General features: G+C 44.0%; 2 protein-coding genes across 3 annotated transcripts; one reads left to right on the top strand and one right to left on the bottom strand.

Moving 5' to 3' along the window:
• Positions 1–5,464: 5,464 nt before the first annotated feature.
• Positions 5,465–12,201, bottom strand: zic4 (zic family member 4). Of its 2 annotated transcripts, XM_040167332.2 has the most exons (3): positions 9,390–12,201; positions 8,652–9,281; positions 5,465–6,723 (listed from the first exon to the last, which is right to left on the bottom strand). In XM_040167332.2, the coding sequence occupies exons 1-3, from the start codon at positions 9,817–9,819 to the stop codon at positions 6,284–6,286; spliced, it is 1,500 nt and encodes a 499-aa protein (XP_040023266.1). In that variant the 5' UTR covers positions 9,820–12,201; the 3' UTR covers positions 5,465–6,283. The 2 variants fall into 2 exon arrangements, with proteins under 2 accessions (XP_040023266.1, XP_040023265.1); XM_040167331.2 differs by having other exon boundaries at positions 8,652–12,201.
• A 486-nt stretch (positions 12,202–12,687) lies between these two features.
• zic1 (zic family member 1 (odd-paired homolog, Drosophila)) lies at positions 12,688–16,544 on the top strand. Its single transcript, XM_040167334.2, has 3 exons — positions 12,688–14,638; positions 15,069–15,232; positions 15,618–16,544. Exons 1-3 carry the CDS (start codon positions 13,678–13,680, stop codon positions 15,813–15,815), a joined length of 1,323 nt encoding a protein of 440 aa, XP_040023268.1. The 5' UTR covers positions 12,688–13,677; the 3' UTR covers positions 15,816–16,544.
• The last annotated feature ends 5,886 nt before the right edge of the window (positions 16,545–22,430 follow it).

Here is a 22,430-nt window from a genome sequence, read left to right as displayed (position 1 = left end):
ATAGATGGAGGGCATTTGTATCCCATGGTGTGCCCACCTACAGCAGGTGATCCCGATGTCGTAACGTGTCAGCGGTGGCCTGACATAAGTATAATAATAGTTAATAGAGCGTGATAGAGAGAATGGTATTAAACCTATAAAGATGTGTCAAAAGCAAAAGTCTATGTCTTCATTAGCTGCGTCTCCAAGGACCGTCGAACATTTCATTAGTTTGTAATTTATGAATGTTTGACAAATATTAAAGAGTATGTAAATATGGGAGGCATAATGTCTTTCCTGCGGGAGGTAGCGAAATGACCCAAAGTCGTCGATACTGCTAGACTGATCACGTGCATTATGTTTCTTCTCAAACTGTGCGTTTGCTTGTCTGCACGGAACACATTTCCCATCTGACGTGTGAAATAGTGCAGATAAACCAATGATTCATAATGTTGGCAACATTTGCATCTCCTAATATGTGTTATTTTTTTTGATATATGATGATGTACTGTCTCTTTATCGAGTGTGTGAATGCACTTCTGCCATTATGGCTTGGGCTGAATCAGTAGGAGGGTTTTGTCCTAAAACGGTCCATTTCCTTGTTTGTGAACCACTTCCAAGTAAATCGTTATTTTATTTTTATTTTATTCCAGCAGCACTGGCTATAATTCAACTTCTCGTGTCACGTGCATGCGGGGTGGTTTTGTTCACTGCTGAAAACTTAAAAACACGAGGCCTCTTGTTGGATTTCATATTTTGGGTGAATCTGCGCGAGCCCTGTAGCACTGCTGTGCGCGCTCTCCAAACAGTCCCTCGGATCATGCAGAGGTCAGTGGAGGATGATGAATTCAAGTTATGATACATTACTGTACGACGGATCGACTTAATCCCCCAATTAGGGCAAGTTCTCCCATTCAGAGTCATTTATTCTGCGTGATGCATGGCCCACTTTTTCCTGCTCTTATAATTCATATTCTTATCAGTTCTTAAAATCTGGAATCATTTTTAAAAGTGCGTTCTCGTGTGAAATAATTTGATTTTTTTTTTAAAGGACTCACTCTCACTGTATGAAAGTGCAGGAAGAAATCGAGCCCGTCACCAGATGACTGTTTAAACTGCGCTTTTTTAAAATTTCAATTGTAATTTCTTAATTCCCCACATTGTTCTTACTCTTCCTATATGCACACGCACGCATAGCGTCTGAATAGACTCCATCAATATTTAGATGTTTGCGCGGGTTGCGGCAACAAGTACCCCCCCCCCCCCCACCCCCCGCACAGTGTGCAAAAGTGCTCGCGCTAACGAAGCCATCGCAGCTCGCGCTAACTAGACTGCGAGATCAAATGAAGAGAAGAGAGATCTCCGATGAAAAGACACCCAATGAGCGCGGCTCGCTGATTCATTCATGCAGCTGCATTGAGACCAAGGCCAACAGGCGTATCATACGCTGAAAGGGGGCTGCTATTCAGGGTGCAGGTGTGAAGTATGTGGCAAATTCTGTCATAAAATCCGACTATGTAGAAATCCTTGTTCAGGATCCTAGTGGGCTACTGAAATCTGCAGTGTGGTGGTGGAGAGGAGGGAGGGGGGGGGGGGGGGGGGGGGGTCCTCAGGATAGTGACTCGTGCAGCTCTTTTAAGATAAAAGTGTCCTCTTCGGTATCGTATAGTTAGGGCTGGCTCAGGTTAGCCCCGACCAGCCCTTCGTTAAGATGCTATATAGGTCTAGACTGCCAGGAGACTTCTTAGGACACACCCAGCTCCTCTCACACTCTCACTCCTTCTCCTTCTACAAGAATCCATGTTTTTACTAACGCACGTCACTAATTTAGCTTCTTTCCTGGAGCTGTTTGTGTTTTCTTGCCTCGCAGCTCTCCGTGGACCTAGTTCCGTTCGGACCCTGGTCCTGACCCCCGTCTGGCCCCGCGGACACCTACCGCTCCTAACACCCATTTCTACTGCTGTAAACATCAATTGTTAATAATAATTAATTAATTTGCGCTTTCTCGCCACATCATGGTTCAATCCCTGTTCCTGTGGCCCCGCTGACACCTGCTGCTGCTGTTATCATCATCAATATCATTATTTAAAATATTAATCATATTACTATTACTGCCATCATAAACCAACATTACCCTTTACTAGAGTATTTGTGCTTTCCCTACCCACAGGCTTCTGTGGATGGTGGTTCTGTCTGATGGTTGCAGTGGTCCTGTCGTGCACCGGGCTTAGTATTATTTGAATCATTTTTATTATAGGAATTGAATTGTATTGACCATTCATATAGTCTGTGCAACCCGGGAGAGGGATCCCTCCTCTGACGTTCTCCGTATAAGGTTTCTTCCCCTTTTTTCTCCATGAAAGGGTTTTCCCATTTTTGGGGGAGTTTTTCCTGTGCAGATGTAAGAGTTTCGGGACAGAGGATGTCGCATGTGTTAGGCAAATATGTCATTTGCGATTTTGGGCTATACAAAATAAAATGAATTGAATTGAAGGAAGCTCGTGGTGGACGCACGGCCACGTGATCGTGTAAATCCTCACCTGGGCGTTATCAGAATATATTATTCAATATTCATGACGACCTTTATGGTAGCTCTTCACTTTCATCTCTGGGTGGTTTGCCTTTTGACCTCGCGTTTTCACACCCGATCAAAGAAATGAAGTGCAATGCTCCTTTGCGAAGAGGTACAGCCCCCATTAGATGGTGACAACAACGAGAGATGCGTTTGGAGCTTCATGGAGCCCATACTCATCACAAACGAACTCTATTTACTTATCTATTCACTAAGATAAATATAGAAATCAATGCATCCTGTTCTTCGATCGGTGTTTGCAGGAGGGCGGCTCTGTAGCAACTCGGCATCCGGTCTGTCCCCCTTGGCTCTGTTGCACCTGTCCCTCCGCCTTTCTCTCTATTTTCCCGTGCCAATTTCGGCCACTTCATTCCTGATAATTATGACCTGGTTGGTGTCGGAGGTGCTGATGGCGGTGGTGTTGGAGCGTGGGGAGGGCGTGGAGGAAAAGGGGGAGTGATGAGGGGTGGTGTGTAGGAAAGAGGAAGGGGGGGGGGGGGGGGGGGCTTTTACTCCTAGACGGCTAATCCCCCTATTAAAAGGGTTTTGTTCAATAATGCCGGACAGTTTCCGGAAGTAGGATTACCGCCTCCATTATTTTCCAAAGAAATGATATTTCACACTCAAATGAGCCTTAGGTTGCAGCAGTGGTACAGAGAGGCCCTTGTGGGGAACGAAATGGATTCATATTCTTTATGTTGCTCTTTGGCGGTTCAAAACCTCCCCCTTCTTTTCTCTATTTTTAATATGGTCTCGTCGATATTTCATGTGTATTCCTTGTGAAACTGCAAAGCCTCAGCTTCCTGTTGTGGACTCCATGGCTCGCCTCTTTCTCTTTATCACGCACACTCACACACACTCACACACACACACACACACACACTCACTTGTTCTTGATATTCCTGACCCCATGGCTGATATCAGATCAGAGGTGGTCGCTCAGCTGAAGGCGCTGAACTGGATCAGATGTTAAAGGTCCTTCCTAGAACACTTGGAGGTGCCGATGGGACCCGGTGCGCGCGCGCGCGCGCCGGGAGTCTCACTTGTTTTGCATTAAAACCAACGGTCGTCACAATCCGCCTCGGCCGCTCTTCACATGGCCACACTTCGCCACGAAGCCACGCACTTGTAACGAGCTCCATTCCTCATTGAGGACGTGACATTTGTTTTTGGGTGAAAGTCATAAATCACGAGGCGCAAAGGTCACTAAACGATGGCGGAGCAGACGCGTACGATCCTGCAGCGCTGTTGCGTGATTCGTATTTATCTCCGTCTCCGCCAAACGAATTCAAGGCAATTGGTTTCTTTTGATCTGCTCGTGCGGTGGAGATCAAATTCAGGAACACTTTGGCTGAAATAAATGACACACGCGGGCCTCGTGGTTTTAACCCTCTCACTTCTTTTCTTATTCTACCGAAACGACTCTTTAAATGCCGCCCATCCTTCACTTTCAGCGCTGAATGGAAAATGTTTTTTTTTTTTTTTTTACGCGACTCAGTTAGTTCTTGTCCATTTTGACGACTGGAACTAAAAGCTTTAGACGGCCCAATAGAGAGGAGGCCAACACAGAGGAGCCCAACAAATCGGTGACAAAAGGCTTTCCGTGTCATCAACGTCGTTCAGACGACCCAGAAGAATCCCTCTGATATCAACTCCCACTTCAAAGACTCCCACTTTCAATTGAGATCCAACTATCTTGTTGCTTTTTTTTCTCTCTCTTTCTTTACGCACAAGAGCTGGTGCCAAAAGAGGCATCATCATCATCATCATCATCACCATCATCTGCTTCTATGTGGTCGGTTTGTTGTTGATTCTTTTCTTTGAGCAGGGCCTCTTCCACGGAGAGAACTGTCATGCACTTAACCAAACTCCGTGAACGCATCAGAGAGTTGTAGCTGCGCGTTGTTTCCACCCACTCCCGCGTTGGTTAGTCAAGGCCGAGGGCGAAACACGTCTCCCCGGCATGTCAGGGCTCTCCAGGTTTGAAGGTTTTAGTATGTTTTCGCTTCTCTCCAAGCTGATTCTGCACACTTGGTTTAATTTTATCAGACAGTGTGACTCATTTAAGAGTTTATTGTTGACCGAATATCGATCACGTCAGTCAGCCATGTGTTTTTTTTTTTTTTTTTACAAATGTCATCCAAGGAGGCAGAACATGATGATGGTTCAAATGTATCCATTGAGCAGCTCAGCCGTCTTGCAATGCAAGTCTATTATGATGTGGGACAACTGCCTTTTAGCGGCGTCTCCTTTGATTGTGGTAAAGTAGGCCCGGAGCAAAAGAATATATTTTTTCTTCTTTATACTGCCTTCGTCTGCAGTATAAAGGACATAGATTACCGTTTCCTACCCCATGGGAAGCAAATATTACATTCTTTAGAGCGGGCTTTTGAGTCCACGGACTTGGCCCCATATCATTTGAGTTTGACTCGGCTGTTGCTTTAGAAATCTTAATTCACCGTGAGGATTCACCGTCGTGAAGAAGAAAAAATGGCTCTTTGTACAAAATGCTCTTTGAAGTCTGGATCAGAATATTGTAGCCCTTCATCTAAGGCTGACCACGTCTGCATCAAAACACAGGCTCAGCTGAGAAAGTAAGACTTTGCACACTTTTTCAAATCGGGCTTTTCACCGAAAGACTATTACGAAAATAACGTATTTCAAATGAAGGACTTTTCCTCGTGTTTTATCGCTCTGAGCCTTGGCTGTTTTCTATCCGAGTTAGAAAAGTAGACGTAGTAAAAGCAGTGAATATATTACTGCTCGAGCTTCCCTAAGCTGTGATTAAAAGAGGGAATTGTTTATTTGAATGAAAATAGTATTTTATAAGACATGATAAAAATTGTGAACATTTATTTTTGTTGTTGTTGGCAAATGGCTGTAAATGACATATAAACCCGAATGGCTCAGCAGTTTTCACTTTAGTCATACAAGATTTATTTAAAATACCCACAAATTACAAGGCAATAAGGTACGCATTTTGAGTGCCGCTCGATTTCAGATTTTAAAAATGAGAAAAGAAATATTGACGACAATGATACAAAACCACGAATTTCCCACTTTGATAAAACATTTATAATTCCACGGTCGTATATCAAATACTGCAGGCTTATGAAACAGTTCAATTGTTGACCTTCTGCACAAATTAAAAAATCAACTGTAAACATAAACCGTTTGTACAAATAACTGCAGTAATTAGTAAAAAGCTGCTTGGAGACAGATTCTCACAAAACTATTAACATCAACACATCAAAACTTACAAAATGTACAAATGTACATTGTTGCCCCAATTGAAACATGCACTTTGGTTCCATCATACAAAATCCCTCAATTTCAGATTTAAAAATAAATAAAAACATATGTAAGTCACAAACTTGAATTTACAAAATATTTTTTACACCAACATGCCTAGTCTAAAATAATGAACCCCGCAGTCTAACGGATTTACACGACTCTCCACAAGTGGGCCGGTGGGCCGGCTGTACAGGCACCGAGCCAACCATTTTGAGTAGCTGAGGTTTGGAAATATATCCTTTTATTTTGCCTGGATATTATCACGTCTTTAACGTTTGCACTTTTGTTCCCTCCAATGTTTAGTGGCTCAACCAATATGGGACCAGTGGGGCCTTCACAGGCATATAGGCACCGAAGCCCAAACCATTTTTAATAGTTTGGCTTTTGAAAGCGAGTTCTGTCCCATCCTGACCCCCCTCCCTCAGAGTCCAGTTTGGATTAAAACGCGTCCCTCGGTTCTGGGTTTCTGTAAGGCGGCGCGTCTGTGGGGTCGGGTGTGGAGGGCCCGCTGGGGGGTGTTTGGGCGCCGCTGGCACCTGAACTGTGGCACACGTACCATTCGCTCAGATTCGCCGACTGGGAGGCTCCCACCGGCTCCGACAGCACCGAGGAGCCTCCTGGCTCGCGGCCCAAGTCGGAGGAAGGGGAGACCAGGGACGGGGTGGATGACTCGTAGCCCGAACTGGGCGGGGGGGACTTGCAGTGCACCTTCATGTGTTTCCTCAGGGAGCTGGGGTGCGTGTAGGACTTGTCGCAGCCTCGCACTTTGCAGTTGTAGGGCTTGTCGCTGGTGTGGACGTGGGAGTGCTTTTTCCGGTCGCTGCTGTTGGCGAAGCGTCTGTCGCATCCGTCAAACTCACATTTGAAGGGCTTCTCACCTGTGAACAGGGACACAAAGAAACACGCGTCAATCGAATGCAGATTCAGAGACCATGTGGTATTTATTTAAATGTGTATTTAAGAGAGGGTCGTTTAACCGGGGGGCAGTTTGATAGTGCTTGAGATAAATATTTAATGTTTAAATAGCAACGGGCGCGTATGGGCTGGAAATAAACTAAGCAACAAGTATCCAAGTATCTGCGACCCAACTGAAAAATAAGTTGTTTTTATTAATAGTAAAGAACCATTTGCCTACGTCACCTCCATCTTAAAAAAGCGTGGGTATTAGGCCGATCTGCTATGAGTGGGGTGTGAACAGGAGGGCTGAACCCCCACTGTCCTGGCTCTATACCTGGTGCATGAAGGCATACGTCAAAAGAGACAAGCTATGCGTAAAACCAATAGAAACATAATAATGCCACCAGGCCTGGCTGCTGTTTGAATCCTAACAATGGTTATGGACTGGGACTAATTTTGCATTTTAATAATAAGTATTTCTACCTGATTATGACAAGCCCCCCCCCCCCCCCCAAAAAAAAAAAAATCAACAAAAAAAACAGTCTGAATAAATTATATGGAAATCATCCGCTGCTGATTTTTCTCCTCCGATTAAAGCTTTTGAGAATATGTAATTGCCTCTGTCTAATTACACTTGTGGGTTGAATATCAATTTGACCTTCAGCTGCTGGGTTGAGAGAGCCAATCAAGGATATTAGTGTAGTACAAGAAACCGTCGAGGAACAGACCCCAGGGGCAGCCCCAGTCATAACCACACTTCCAGATAGGTTTTAAACATGATACCAAAGACCAGGCCCCTTGGGAATCAACACACAGAAATAATTTAACAGATTTGTACTTAGGTAATGTGAGCAAATTATATGAATAATACATAGGGTGCAGAAATGGAGCAGGGGGGGGGGGGGGGGGGGGTGCCATGCAGCCAACGGAGGAGAGGAATGTAGTCATTGTGTTCATTTACAAGTCTGACTCAACATTTTGAGGCCTTTTTCCTCTTCACTGGCTCCACAGCCCAACAGTGTACCACAGAGGCAAGCAGCCATATTGTATCTCTATATGTTTTTTTTGTTTTTTTTCCCCCCGTTTTTATATGTGAGCTATGTTAAATCAGAACTGCCGCTTTCCGCTGCAATGCACACGTACGTCATGACAGACGCCGTCAGCTCCGCCAACCTGTTGGTGACTCATTTTCAGCCGTCAACTTGTCAACTTGTTGCTTTGGCTAAAGGCTACCCAGAGCTGATCATTCCAGCAGCACGCATGTCATATCACTTTGGAAAATAAAGGTATTCAACTACTCGTATACATACATGTGAAATAGAATTACGCCCCCTCCCTATAGCGTTAAGTATAATGCGATATTATTGCGATCATTGGCGGGGCTGTAAGCACAGCACCGCTCGTAAACACAGCTACAAGTATCTGAAGAAAAAAAAAACCCACATCATCATCATATCAGTCACACTCAATGTGAAGATGTGTAGCCTGCATGGACAAGACCGGGCGCGGGCCTCAGTCTTTGTGCTGGGGTGTAAACAAGAGGTTCAACCGTCAAACGTCTGAGTGAGCTGTACCATAAAATCCCCAAACCCAAACCTTTGCAAAACCTGCCAGCACTGATGCATCTCCCAACAAACAGGTTCGCTGTAGCGGGCTGATGTATCAGCAGCACATATTTTGATTTATTGCCATCAGAGGGTGTTTTAAATACCGTGAATCCAAGAAAATCACATGCAAAATTGTGACAAAACGATCTAAATATTACATTTCTTATTGTTCCTGGACAACGTGTTTACATTTTTTAACATGCAATTTGATCATTAAAAAAAATTATATATATATATATATATATATATATAATAGTGGTACATTTCTACAACATTCCCGTTAAAAATGATTAACTACTGACCTGTATGCGTCCTTTTGTGAATCTTTAGGTTCTCGGATCTTGCGAACACTTTCCCACAGCCAGGGAAGGGGCATGGAAACGGTTTCTCCCCGGTGTGCACTCGAATGTGATTCACAAGTTTGTACTTGGCTTTAAACGGCTTGCCTTCCCTCGGACACTCTTCCCAAAAGCATATATGGTTCGCCTGCTCGGGTCCACCGACGTGCTCCACCGTCACGTGCGTTACGAGTTCGTGCATGGTGCTGTAAGTTTTGGAGCAAAGTTTCCTCGGCGATAGCTCCGGCTCCAGCCACTTGCAAATCAGCTCTTGCTTTATCGGCTGCCTCATGTAGCGGAAAAAGGCACCGGCTCCGTGGTGGTGGTGGTGGTGGTGAGCGCTGAGATTCATGTTCAGATTCAGACCGCCGTAGCCGTGCAGCGGCGAGGCGGAGAACGGATCAGCCCTGGAGCTTGCCACTTGACTCAAGTGATCAGACCTAACGTACATGTCTCCAGGTAGTCCTAACCTTATTTGTCCGTTCAACGCTTGGCCACCCGGTGATCCGCTAGAAGACTGGTCGTGGTGGAGTCCGGAGAAGAGGGTATGGTTCCCGGCGTCGGGGTGGTGACCATAGTGTCCGGGATAGCTACCTGTTGTTGAGACAAACATTCCGTGGTGAGAGGCTGAACCAGCAGTCTGGTCGGTCAGTACCGGCATGGCTTGAGCTGTCAGATCTCTCCGGATGAGGAAATCCCTACCTGCGGATAAAGCCTGGGCCGTGTGAGACATGGAATAGGGGACCGATGTCGCCTGAACCGGGCCAAAAGCTCCCGTTTGACTGGAGACCACTTCGCTGTGGCCTGCCATATGATGATTGTGGTGGTGGTGGTGATGGTGGTGGGGATAATGATGGGCTGGGCTGATTTTGAGGGCCGCGGAGTGCCCCATGTGTTCTGGCCCGAATGGACTCGGCCCCAGGCGGGGTTCCGCAGTAATCTCCCCAGGGTGCGAGTGAGCCATTGAGTGTGGATGGCTGCTGAACCCCGGGAAGCCTGTCACGCTCTGAGGGGTATGGTGGTGATGATGGTGATGGTGGTGAGCCCCTGCCAAGTCAACTAATCTCAGCGCCGTGTTCCGTTTGGAAAACGTAGGGTCCATCACGGGGCTTCCCAGTGCATCCACGCTCATTACTTCCTAATTTTAGAATAACTTGACAGCAGGCAAAATAATAATGATGATGACAAATATATTTTAATCGCAATGAAAAATAAAGAAAAAAAAAATACTTTTTAAAGTTAAGTCTATCTGCAGACTACATGGAATCCCATTCGGTTGAGAGGCAGCAGCAGGACGCTTTGATACTGAATAGAGATTCATGGTAGGCGCTGCAGCCCGTGGAGCCAAACAATCACCCTGCGCTCTAATTGGTCAGAGCTCAGTGATTGACGTCACCAGTGACAGTTTCCAACGTGAAGAAAATGTCTTAGTGACAGCAAGCAGCCAGCGCGCATGCGCAGTGCCTCGGGCAACGCTCGGGAAAAAACAGTTGTTATGCAAAGGTTTTTGTACAATAAAAGTGCTAAAAAGTTGATCCAGATATACCGTCGTCTATCTTTTGTCGCAGCGAACAAAGCGTGCGAGGCTATGAAAGCGCAATTTCCCCACTTTGATTCTGCCATTACAATACAGTCTGCCTCGCTCGAGAATGCACATTGCCTCGTGTAAAAGTTGTTAGGATCATAAATAACGCACAGATTTCTATTTTACATTGCGACCAATGAAGGACAACCTCATGCGCAAATTACGCACATCCTTTACGCACGTAAAAGGTCGCCGTCAGCGGTTAACTCAACCAAAGGAAAACTCCACGTGGGAGTTTGAAAATGTCCGGAGTGTATAGCATTAACATGCGCTTTGATAAATACCCGTATTAAAATATCCAGTTGTTCCTTCAGCGCGTGCTAAAGGGTCGACTCCGTGCTCTGCGTGGTGGGATCCGTGTAAATAGTAAGCGTGAATAGGGCGAACTGCGGCCATTGTCCCGAGGGGAAAAATGGTAATGGACGGGACCTGTTGTTATGATCCGGGGTAATTTTGCTTCAGACCCAGGACGGCATAGGATGAGGCTCACAGGAGGTGGTGCCGTTGCAGCCTTAAGACCAAAATAAAACCTGTGTGTACTGTAAGTATCGGTGACTACAATAATATCTTACTATGTAAAACATTTCGTTCTCATATTGTGCTTTTTGTCTGAATGCTCAAAATAAATATTTTATATATATGGATCGTCACAAATTTCCGTAAAAATAATCTTCTAATTATTTTTGGACATTCACTTTGTCATTTAAAACCATAAGCCGACAGACAGGACTGTTTTAAAGTCACTATAATATTTTGATTTCTCACGGACCGAACAAAAAATTGTATTGCCATAGTAATGCTTTTATAATTATCTTATTAATAACAGTGATGACTTTATTATGTAAAGTGAATTATATCTACCAGATAAGTGGTGCGTGAAGCCACCTTATAGAAGGTCACATTAACACTTTGGTGTGAATGCTAAACGTGTTTATGAGTTATTTGACTTCTGATGTGGTCATTTGTGTAAATGCCTTGTCACTATCTTAACCTTAGACTTATTTTTCTTTGATCTGCAAATAATATTTCTTCTTCTGGGATGACTGAATTTGTCGTTTTCACATTTAAAAAAAGTAATTAATTGAAAACAAATATTTTTTCAAATCCTATACCCCCTGGTTACGATTGACTTGTCCAAATCTTTGCTTTGTCCAGCACTTTAGAAATGGAGTCAATATTTTGGGACGGGGTGGATCCAAAACGTGTTTATTAAATGGCCTTTACGCATGGGACTCATGAGCCTCACATCTGCCGTCACAGGCATTACAGCACCCGCGTACTTCACAACTTTGAAGTGCTATTTCTGGTCCAAGTTGTGCACGAGCCCACTCTTGGAGACCAGAAGCAGGGGAGTTTTATAAGATACCAAACCCCCAAAAAGTTCTGTAATGTAGCAAAGTCTCCTAAAATGCGTTTTTTTTAAAGCTGAGCAAACTCTGACGTAGAGTTTATTGTAAATGGCTCAATGTAGCCGTTTTAAAATCTCTGGTTTGCATAGGAGCATATTAGGATTATGCCACTAAACGGTTAATTGCCTGTGAATAAGGATGCATCTTTTACGCATGTGGCTAAATAGTCATATCGGTCTTCATAGAGGCAAGTGGCACTGGCCGTTTAAATCCACCAAGGTATGTATAATTCCAACAACTCTTTTCCTTACACACACATTTCCAATTTAGCTTCTCTCGTCGGAAATTTGTTGACATCCACTCTTGATGTTTTTTTTAATGATATGCAAATCCTACCGTTTCCACCTGTGGAAAGGTTCCTCCATATTTAAAATATCACATGTTAAGATGATAACAACATAACGTCCCCTCTCAGTCTCCCAAGACTGACCTGGAAACCCTCGAAGAAACCTAGCACAGCAGCCAAGAGGATATTTTAATGGTCCGCATGGCAAGTCTGTGCGTGTGGCTTTGAACTCCAGCGGCCGGAGGCTCACGCAGAGAGCGCCGCAAATCCCACTTGATAACTTCGACAACCCACAAGGTTTTACAAATATGCATGCATGGCCTGCAGAAGAAAAAGAGGCACAGCCAAACCGTGATGGATACATTAGGCATACCAGTGGATCCAAGTTAAATACTGGCCTATGTATCCACGGTAACCTTTATGCACGTGCTGGTTAACATGACGATGTGGGGAACTAACGCACAGATGTTCCACTGATGTGAGCTCCAGTGGATGCCGGAAACGTTGTGTGCAAGGGAGAAAGAACCGGCGCGCCAGAGGCACATAACACGGCGTTGTGTGACACTGCGAGGTAAGAAGGGATGAGTTGATAATAACCCAATAAAAGTACTTTAAAGAGAGCGATGGGAGTGGGCAGATTTCATATCCGACCGTGAGCTTTCCAATGGGCTCCTAAGAAAAAGACGTAAGTTAAACTCGTGTCTCCGTAAACCTGCACCTGACGCACGACACGACACGAGGGTCTCGGTTCGATTACCAATACGGCGGTTTAATTGAAGTCTTGTTCTATAATCGGTTCTCCTGACATTGTAAGCTTGTATCTCCAGATAGATAACACACGCACACACACACACGCACACACACACACACACACACACACACTCACACACACACACACACACACACACACACACACACACACACACACACACACACACACACACACACACACACACTCGACGCACATGCATATGCAAGCGCACAAACAGACACGTACGGATAGGATATACATAGCAATATACACGTTGGCATAACGTATGGGTGTAACAAAGACATCAATACACATGTGCTTCATAATTCAAGGTTTATAATAAAAAGCTTTATATGTGTGCAAAACGTACTTGGACTTTCCACGAGGCCAGTTGTCGCCTTCTACAGCGCAACTTTGGTTTTGTTGTTATTCTGCCTTTTAACCAAATCCACAGTCAGCAATCTTACAATATCTGGGATTGATGATGCAAAGAGGCCAATAGAAGTGTGGGCCCTGCATCGTGGATTGTTATTTGGCGAGTGGATGTTATTGGGGGGAAAGGTGCTCCGCCAATGAGCGCGCAGCTCGGAGGCCACATGACCACCCCCCTCCTCTCCCATTCATCAGGGCTGGACTGTGTTGTCTTTTCAATTCATTTATCTGCAGGAATGATTGCGACTATCAGTCTAGAGCTCACCGCCTGACTGAGGAGGTGAAAGTCGCGCCACAGGAAGATAAACCGCAAAAGACAATATTGCATGTATACATGATTTTGCGCGTGCATCGGATGAGCGGTATAGGGGAATTCCTCGCGTCCTAGAAAGTAAACAGAAAATCGGTGGATTGGAGAATTTGCTCAGCCGAGTGAGGTCCAAGAGATAGCGCGAGGGGGAGGAAGAATATCTGCGCGTGATTTTTTGATTTTTGCTCTCAGTCGTCTCGGCGAGTCTAGACTGAAGATGCTCTTGGACGCAGGACCGCAGTATCCCACCATAGGAGTCACTACTTTCGGCTCCTCACGGCATCACTCAACAGGCGAAGTCACAGAGAGAGAAGTAGCGTTGGGGATCAATCCGTTCGCGGATGGGATGGGCGCCTTCAAAATAAACCACAGCTCCCACGACATCGGCTCCGGACAAACGGCGTTTTCCTCTCAGGCGCCCGGCTACGCAGCGGCCGCCCTGGGACACCATCACCACCCGACCCACGTTGGCTCTTACTCCACGGCGGCTTTCAACTCCACCAGGGACTTTCTCTTCAGAAATCGGGGTTTCGGGGACGCCACCGGGGCGCAGCACAGTTTGTTCGCCTCCGGGAGTTTCGCAGGGCCACATGGACACTCGGATGCAGCGGGGCACCTGCTCTTCCCGGGACTCCACGAGCAAGCGGCGAGCCATGCGTCTTCCAACGTGGTCAACAGCCAGATGCGGCTGGGCTTCTCGGGGGACATGTACGGGCGGGCCGACCAGTACGGCCACGTTACAAGCCCGCGGTCCGACCACTACGCATCGACCCAGCTGCACGGCTACGGCCCCATGAACATGAATATGGCCGCGCACCACGGAGCGGGGGCCTTCTTTCGATACATGAGGCAGCCGATCAAGCAAGAGCTCATCTGCAAGTGGATCGAGCCGGAGCAGCTGACGAATCCCAAAAAGTCGTGCAACAAAACTTTTAGCACGATGCACGAGCTCGTGACCCATCTGACGGTGGAGCATGTGGGGGGACCAGAGCAGACCAACCACATCTGCTTCTGGGAGGAATGCGCCCGAGAAGGAAAGCCGTTCAAAGCCAAATACAAACTTGTGAACCATATCAGAGTACACACCGGAGAAAAGCCCTTCCCGTGTCCGTTCCCCGGCTGTGGCAAAGTATTCGCTCGATCGGAAAATCTAAAAATTCACAAAAGGACTCATACCGGTAAGATCCGCTCAGATTACGCGCTTTTTTTTTACTGCCAAATCCATGTTGACAATATTGAGTCCAAAATATACTTGCGATCTGGATTGTTTTATTTGGCAGCTGGAGTTTCTTTACTGGCATGTGATTCAGTGCGCTTGTCAACAGACATTTTCCCCAAATTGTATTTTTTAAGTATTACCATTTTCTGCTAAACATGTGCAAATTTAATGAAATAATGCATGGCTCAATAACATTTATTTTTAGTGCCTTTTTAGTGCCTAAATATAATCTGTGTGTCAGTCAAATATTTAAGTGAAACAGGCTGCCTTTTCCATACCAATAATCTGTTTCCTCAGAGAACAAAAAATCGTTAAATACAATAATGTGTGATGTGTCATTTTGAGATCCAGTGTTAAACAATGTATGTATTCCTTTTTTTTTTATTTAGGTGAGAAGCCCTTTAAGTGTGAGTTTGAAGGCTGCGACAGGCGATTTGCAAACAGCAGTGACCGCAAGAAACACATGCACGTCCACACGTCTGACAAGCCCTATCTCTGCAAAATGTGCGACAAGTCATACACACACCCCAGCTCCCTCCGAAAGCACATGAAGGTAAAAACACCGATACTTATCTATTTATGTATTTTTCCAGTATGGTTTGAGCAACATTCTGAGATGGTATTTTGCATACTATTTTTGCATTTTTTTTTTGGAAACGAGAAGAATAAAAATATGATGTAATAGTATTAGAAGAGGTTATTTTTGAAGACATAGAGAAACAATTAAATTTGCCTTGACAGTTTATTTCTTTAACCTAAACAACTAAATTAAGATCGTAATAATAATAATTAGGCTATGTTTTTTTGCACGTTTTCATAAAACGTAAATTAGGACATTTGCTCTGATTCATCTCTTATGTCATTGGCGCAAAATACAAAGCAGCTACCAAACAGCCTATGCAGGATGCTTTTTTATAACGTTTTTCTTAATGTTGAAGGTCCATGAATCCACCAATCCAGCACCGCAACCATCTCCAGCGGCCAGTTCAGGGTACGAGTCGTCCACACCTCCCACTATAGTATCACCGTCCACAGAGAACCAGAGCACCAGCTCCATATCACCAGCAGCTTCAGCAGTTCACCACACGACCAGCCACAGCACGCTGTCGTCAAATTTCAATGAATGGTACGTGTAAACATTTTTGAAAACAAAAACAAAAAACAGAAAAGAAATAGAAAAAAGACTGCAGGAATTGAACAAAAAAAACTGCTTGGAATCAAAGACTTTACACAGTCAGCCAGTGCGAAATGGACTGAGAAAAACACGGGAGGCCTGAACGATCAATGACAGGCTGTCTTATGTCAGTGAGAGAGAATGCATGGACAAACAGGAGGCAAGGACAGCCACCGAGTTTAACTTTTTCCCCTCGATATTTCTTTGAGTCCTTATTTTTACCGAGACACTTCTCAAAAGAGATCTCCAAAAGCATGCTATCGCCGGGCAGAGGCCTGCGTTTTTGTACATAAGGATTTCACCACGTTCGAAAAAAAATGTAATATTTTATTTTGTAAATAGTTCTATCACAGTTTAAGGGAATTTGTGAAAATGTGGTCCCTAGATATATGGAAAATGAGATGGTTTTAAGAATATTGCGATGAATAGACTTCATTGAAAAGAATGTTATAGTTGTGAACCAAATGTGAATTATTCCGTATTACTACAGTCTACACGTCGACCTAACCGACTCTTAGTATTAATGTGCTTTTGTAGCCTATTCAGTGCAACATTTTCGTCCAAGGTCCAGTTTGAGTAGCACAGTATCATTGTTGTTATTTAATGTCATGTCGATAAATCGTGTAGTGAAAGCCTGAAATTCCGTGTCAATCTGTTTATGTACGTGATAAATATAAAATCTCTTGTCAATTGCTTTGTCTGAAAGGAAGTATTATTACATGTAAGTAGCTCAATTTTCCATATTTATCCGCATGTAAAGGACCGGTAACATGTTAGAATTGATCGGTATTTATGGAGAAATGCGCTCGTATGTAAAATTTAGTTTACAAAAAAATGTTTGGATACATTTCGTACTATATTAAAGGATTAAAAAAAAACAATAATGCATTGCGTTGGAGGTTATTGGTTTCATTGTTGAGGTTGATCTCAACATGGGTGCTGTGTGAAACTAATGGGTTCCTTTTATGTAAGCTGCATAAAATCTAATAATTAGCTGCAGCCTATGCACGCTTTCCCCCCACCATAATAATGCATTCAGCACGGGTTTGAGGAAAGAATTATCGCGTTCTGCACAAATAAGTCTAACACTTTATTGTGTGTATGTGTGTGTATGCTTTTGCACGAATCATACGCTTAAGATTGTGTTTCAACCGCACTGACACAACTTCCCTGACAGTCAACGATAAGCAAATTCCCTCCCCCCCTTGCTGCATCTCCTGTTTATCCCAAATTAACAACACTTTGCCCTGCAGTAATGTGCAAATTAAATCGATTAATCACGGCGGTTGTTCCTCAGTGTAAACCGAGATAGTTTGCGTTACTTAATTGTTCGGGAATCTAATTTTCAAATCTAATTTATTTTCTTTTCCGCGTTTGCCGGATTTCATAGATGTAGGGTGCCGAGGAGTCAATGTGCCCCCCCTCATTGTTCCTGGCTGCAGCTTGCTTGACCGCCCCATTAGGCAGAGATCACATCAGCAGCCGCCAGTGATCATGGTTAACACTGCCAGTGTGCATGGAGCCCCGATCTGTCAGTCTGCAGCTTTGTCAGGACGCCTGTATAGCCGAGAACAACCAAATAGCGAATTTAATCGTAAAAGAATCCAAAGCACAGGAGTGTGTGTGTGTGTGTGTGTGTGTGTGTGTGTGTGTGTAGGGGCCGTGTGCATGGACGCGCGCAAGCTTTCCCGTTTACATCGCCAAAATAGAAATAATAGAAGAAAAAAAAAACATCCACCATCTTAGATGATTTGCTGAAATGTATTGAAATGTATTCATATTTTCTTTTCACGGACTATTACATTTGGAGATAAATGAAGGATGGTAATAAAAATGACTTTTTCGACTCTATTTAACACTATCTATTTAGGTTCCGGTGCTGATGCTTCACTGATGCACTGCTATAGGGGAAAGAGACGCACTCCACGCCGAGTGAGTTCGTCTGAGAAAGTCACTTTGCAGCTTTATAGGAACATGTTCACGTGTAAATCGAAATATAAAGCAGCTGTTTAAGAGTGGATGTGTTAAAACCCATCGTATGTGGTATTTAGGCTGGCGACATATTCCACACATGTGCCATATTCAAATAGAAAGCAGTGGGGAGATTTGTAAATGTTAATATAAAATCTGAATGCTCCATTAAAACCGAACTTGGGAGAACCCTTCAAATTAAAAGTCGTGTTTAGAGTCCAGGTTTATATTGATGGACAACATCCAAAACCCCAAAACCCCTTTGAGAATATGGGGTTTGTTTGGATTTGTGGATATTTTCCCCATTATGGAATTAAATTCACCCTCCTCCTTTTATTTTATTCCCCTGCTCATGTTTAACTGAAGAGAGAAACTATAAAATAGTGGGTCCAAATCGCTGCTCCTTTAACGTGCCACGACTGGATGCAAACGGTGCAGTTTAATTTCCCCTTCTGTTCTATGACTTTACACTGAACCCACACAAGGTATCAAAAATAAAATAATCGTTAAATTTTTTTTTTTAAAAAGAGTCGACGACAGGCTGCAGCGCGCGTGCTATCAGAGTGCCAAAGTGCTCGTGGGGACTCCACGATCAAATAGGAGCGCAGGAAAAAACATCCACTTTAGATGTATTTACGCTGCAGTCTGGAAATGAGAAAACACTGAGATATATGGAGAAGGCGCAGGCGCCAGTATCATGAATATTTATCAGCAGCACTTGTGGCCAGTAAACCGAGCCTGACGTTTGTGTTACCAAGGTAGACACTCGGCAGCTTAGCTGTGCATCAAATATCACACTTTCCCTTCGTGGTTTTACGCGTCTAGAGTAATCGGAATTGTGGGGGTATTTCTGAGTTCTTTTTAGTGTGGCAAATACCATGGACCGTTAATCCACGCAAGTTATAGTATAAAAGTAAAAAAAAAATGAACACGATTGATTATTTTTTCAATGCAAGAGTGTCTGCAATTTAAGTGTAATGACATGTTGGATCTCGTGTGGTGTTTTTTGGAGAACTCTCTCTCCAGAGCCAAATTTATCGTGGTTCACTGTTTTTTCATATTCCGATAAATGCAATTTTTTTGATGAGACATTTTCGGCCACTGACACCAGGATTATGGTCCATTATTAGAAGAAAGCCCCCTTGATGGACGAGGCGCCCTTCCGCAGTCTGCAGCTGCCGTCACTCAGTGAGAACTAAATCAATAACTCAATTGGTATTTTCAGTTTTGCGTTTAACTATTAGGATGCCGCGTGTGAGAGAAATAACATGTGATATCTGTTTTTTGCAGCCATAAAGTTAGGAAATATCTTGCAAAGACGGTATCAGCCTCCATCTGCAGAGCTTAAGGGTCGTAATACAGAAAAGGTCAAATTCAAGTCAAGGCCACTTTAGTTTATTGGCATGCAGACAAGCCAAAACGTCTTCAAGGAACCTCGTCGTGTTTGCGGCCATAGAGGGATTTCATTGGCACACTGTGGGTAATGGAGCAATCCATCCCGCAGTGAACGTCGACGTTTGCATACAGAAATAATGCAGTCATTGATTTTTTTTTGTTAATTTACTCTTAGAATGTTTTAGTTCTTTTGAAGTTTAGGGACGTTTTTTGTTTGTCTTAATTGCATTTCGTCTTTAGGTAGAAGTCCAACCGAAAAGATAGAAGCAAATCATTGTTGCATTACTATTTGATTTACACGTGTAAAAATCACACCGTAATATTTTAGCTTGTGTAAATCGCACATGCTCTCCGGCGGATGTGGTTGCCACACTTTTACCTTTATGATGGACAACTATATATTTTCCCATTTCGATATTTGTTATTAATCGCAATTATTACATAGGTTCGAATTAGTCGATCCAACATGGCCGTTTTATCAGCAAAATCAGCTTTATCCATCTCTAGAAATCCAACCAAATCTAAATGACCCCCACCCCCCATCCCCCCTCCTCAATGTATTTCTTTACGATAATCTTGACCGCAGCTCGCACGTCCACAGCTCCTTTTTTTTTTTTTAATACTTAACCACATTCCTGATTGGGACATTAATCTCCGCTTTGCCGCGTTCGGAGAGGCCTCGTTATAGTGAAACATCGGCTCGCGGTGACCCGCGTGCATCAGTTGTGGTCTCTGACACGCTATTAAGTTCAGACCGTGCAGGAGATTTGTGGAGGCGCTGACACGGCGCTGTCGCGTCAGACCCCCCCCCTACAACCCCCCCCCGCTACAGCCCCCCCATCCCCCTTTGACGTGTCGCTAAATGAGGCCACTCCAATTAGCTCTTTGCGACAGGTTGATGCCGCTGTAAACCTCCGAGGTGAGGAGGGGGGGGGGGGGGGGCGTTATGTTGTTGTTGTTGTTGTTTTTTTTGGTGGAGGTGTGGCGTGTTTTGCTCAAGGGCACTCCGGCAGTAGTGGCCAGGGGAAGAATTGAGAGTGGTATTTAAATGCAAGGAAATGCCAGCGGCGGCCGACGAGCTTCCGGTTACAACATCTCGCTTTATTTAACCCTTGCAACGAGATTCCCACATTTGTTTTATTTTATTTTACTTTTTTTTTATACATGTTTTTAGTTTGGTCCAATATATTCTATCTTATTATTTAAATACCAAGACGTTCCCCTCAATTTGAAATATAGTGTTTAAACGCTGGAGCAAGTTACAATTGGTGAATAACTTGAATAGAGTTGTTTCCAATGTTGTGGCCTTTTGTTGACCATCACAGTGCAGCTGAGTTGTTATAGACGTGCAAATCAAAGGGTTTTCTAATAAGTCCATTAGCCTGAATGAAAAAAGACAACATTTCTACTTCATGGGTAAAAAAAAAAAAAAACTACACATATGGTGTGTTAATACGAGAGGTCTTCTCGCTTACAAAGCAGCTTGTCGACATCTGCTTATTTGATGAGTCTTATAATGACTTCTTATTTCGGAATGAGGATGACCAGACAAAGATAATGACTGACAGATTCCCTCTGATCCACTCCACTCAGGGCAATGATGTTTGTCAGTGGGCATCATGAGGGGTCCCAGGGGGAAATAAGAACTCCTTGTTCATAGTGACGCTAAGCCTGATGCCAGCTGAAGTTTGGGTTTTATTTAGTTGCATGCGTGAACCCTCTTAAACAACAAGTCCCAATTCACCCATTGTTCTTTGGGGCGTGTTTTTATTAGATAGTAAACCTACATTATTTTCTTACTCCCTGCCATTTGGGAATGTTAAGCTTATGTTCTGGCTCATCTCCAGTTCCACAAAAACAGGTATTTACTAGTTTCCCGATTTGGACTTGGTCGACCGAAAATCGTTTTTCTTCTATTTCCAACTTTCGTCCGTGCTCAGGGTGTTTTTTTTGCGAGGTTTGATAGTTTACAACACGTCTTTTAAAAAGTCTGATGCACTTTATAGATCAGAACGAGTGCTACCGCAAACTGCTGTCACAGTCCAAAATATACAAGAAATACATGAATAAATCTTAAACCCATGTTTTGTATTTGTGCACATTAAACCCCGTCAGCACATGTGATGAACTCACTCGTTCCTGCACAAGGACTTTGAATTTGAACTTTGTGTTCAAATGTATTGTGGTTTTCTTGTTTGGCTGCAGAACTGCAGTTAAAGAACTGAAAATTCACACTTTCTTCTCTGCACGTTTGTTGCCTACTTTTTTGTTAATGCTCAGTTATTCCGTTCAATGCTGAATATAATATATAATTAGTTCATCTCTCCAGCCGTAGTACTGTTCCTACTCACGCCTGTTCTTTTGTATTATTGTGTGCATTGGTATATAGTTGTTATTGTTCAACTGTCATCAAGCCAAAAAACTGAAATCCTGCAAAAAAATGTTACGACTCAACAACGCCAACAAACCATTCTGACATCTTTTTTACAGAGCAGGTATCAAAATCATTGCATTTTAACAAGAGAGGCTGTCGAAACACACCGACTGAGGCAGCGCTTCAATCATACCACCTCTCTGCAGTGCGTTCATTTATAATTATACTGGTATCGCAGAAAGAGGGTGATTAAAAGTAGAATTTGGCAAGCCAAACGTGGCGTGTAAGGTATCATCATAACAGCATGCTTGGCGTGGAGTATTTTTCACCAGCTGCATCAGCGGGACGCGGGTGGAAATGCAACTTGACTGGTGATGGGAGCCAAGAAAGCGCTGGAAGCTGAGAGTGTTTGTCTGTGTGTGTGTTGCCTCTAGCAGGCAAAGAATATTAGCTGTACCTCATGTTACCAGAGGAGAGATCGAGGAGGAATGTGACTCATGACAGAGAATAAACCTGCAACTCCAAAGCAAATGTGAAACCTGTAAATTCACAATGATTTGCTGGTGAGGCTGCTGGATCCTGCTCAACAATTCTCCATTTCACAACACGCGCTCCGGGCCTGCGTGCAGCAGCAGCTGCTCCCGTAAGTATCTCGCGGTTCTATTTGACGTTTTTTTGAGTCCTTATTTCACAGCCAACCGAGGGACTCGCCGTGGTTCAGGTGAGAATAGATGGAAATGTGTGATGTAACAGGGTCAAGTCCTTCCCAGGAGCCGCCGTGACCTCTGTGCTCGGCTTTGACAGGGATGTGAAGAAAGTGTGTGAAAGCACCTCGCT

This window comes from Gasterosteus aculeatus, chromosome 21 (genome assembly GCF_964276395.1).
Source record: "Gasterosteus aculeatus chromosome 21, fGasAcu3.hap1.1, whole genome shotgun sequence".
Classification (NCBI taxonomy): Eukaryota; Metazoa; Chordata; class Actinopteri; order Perciformes; family Gasterosteidae; genus Gasterosteus; species Gasterosteus aculeatus.
Note: the sequence above shows the minus strand (reverse complement) of the source record. Positions and strands in the feature narration are given on the sequence as shown.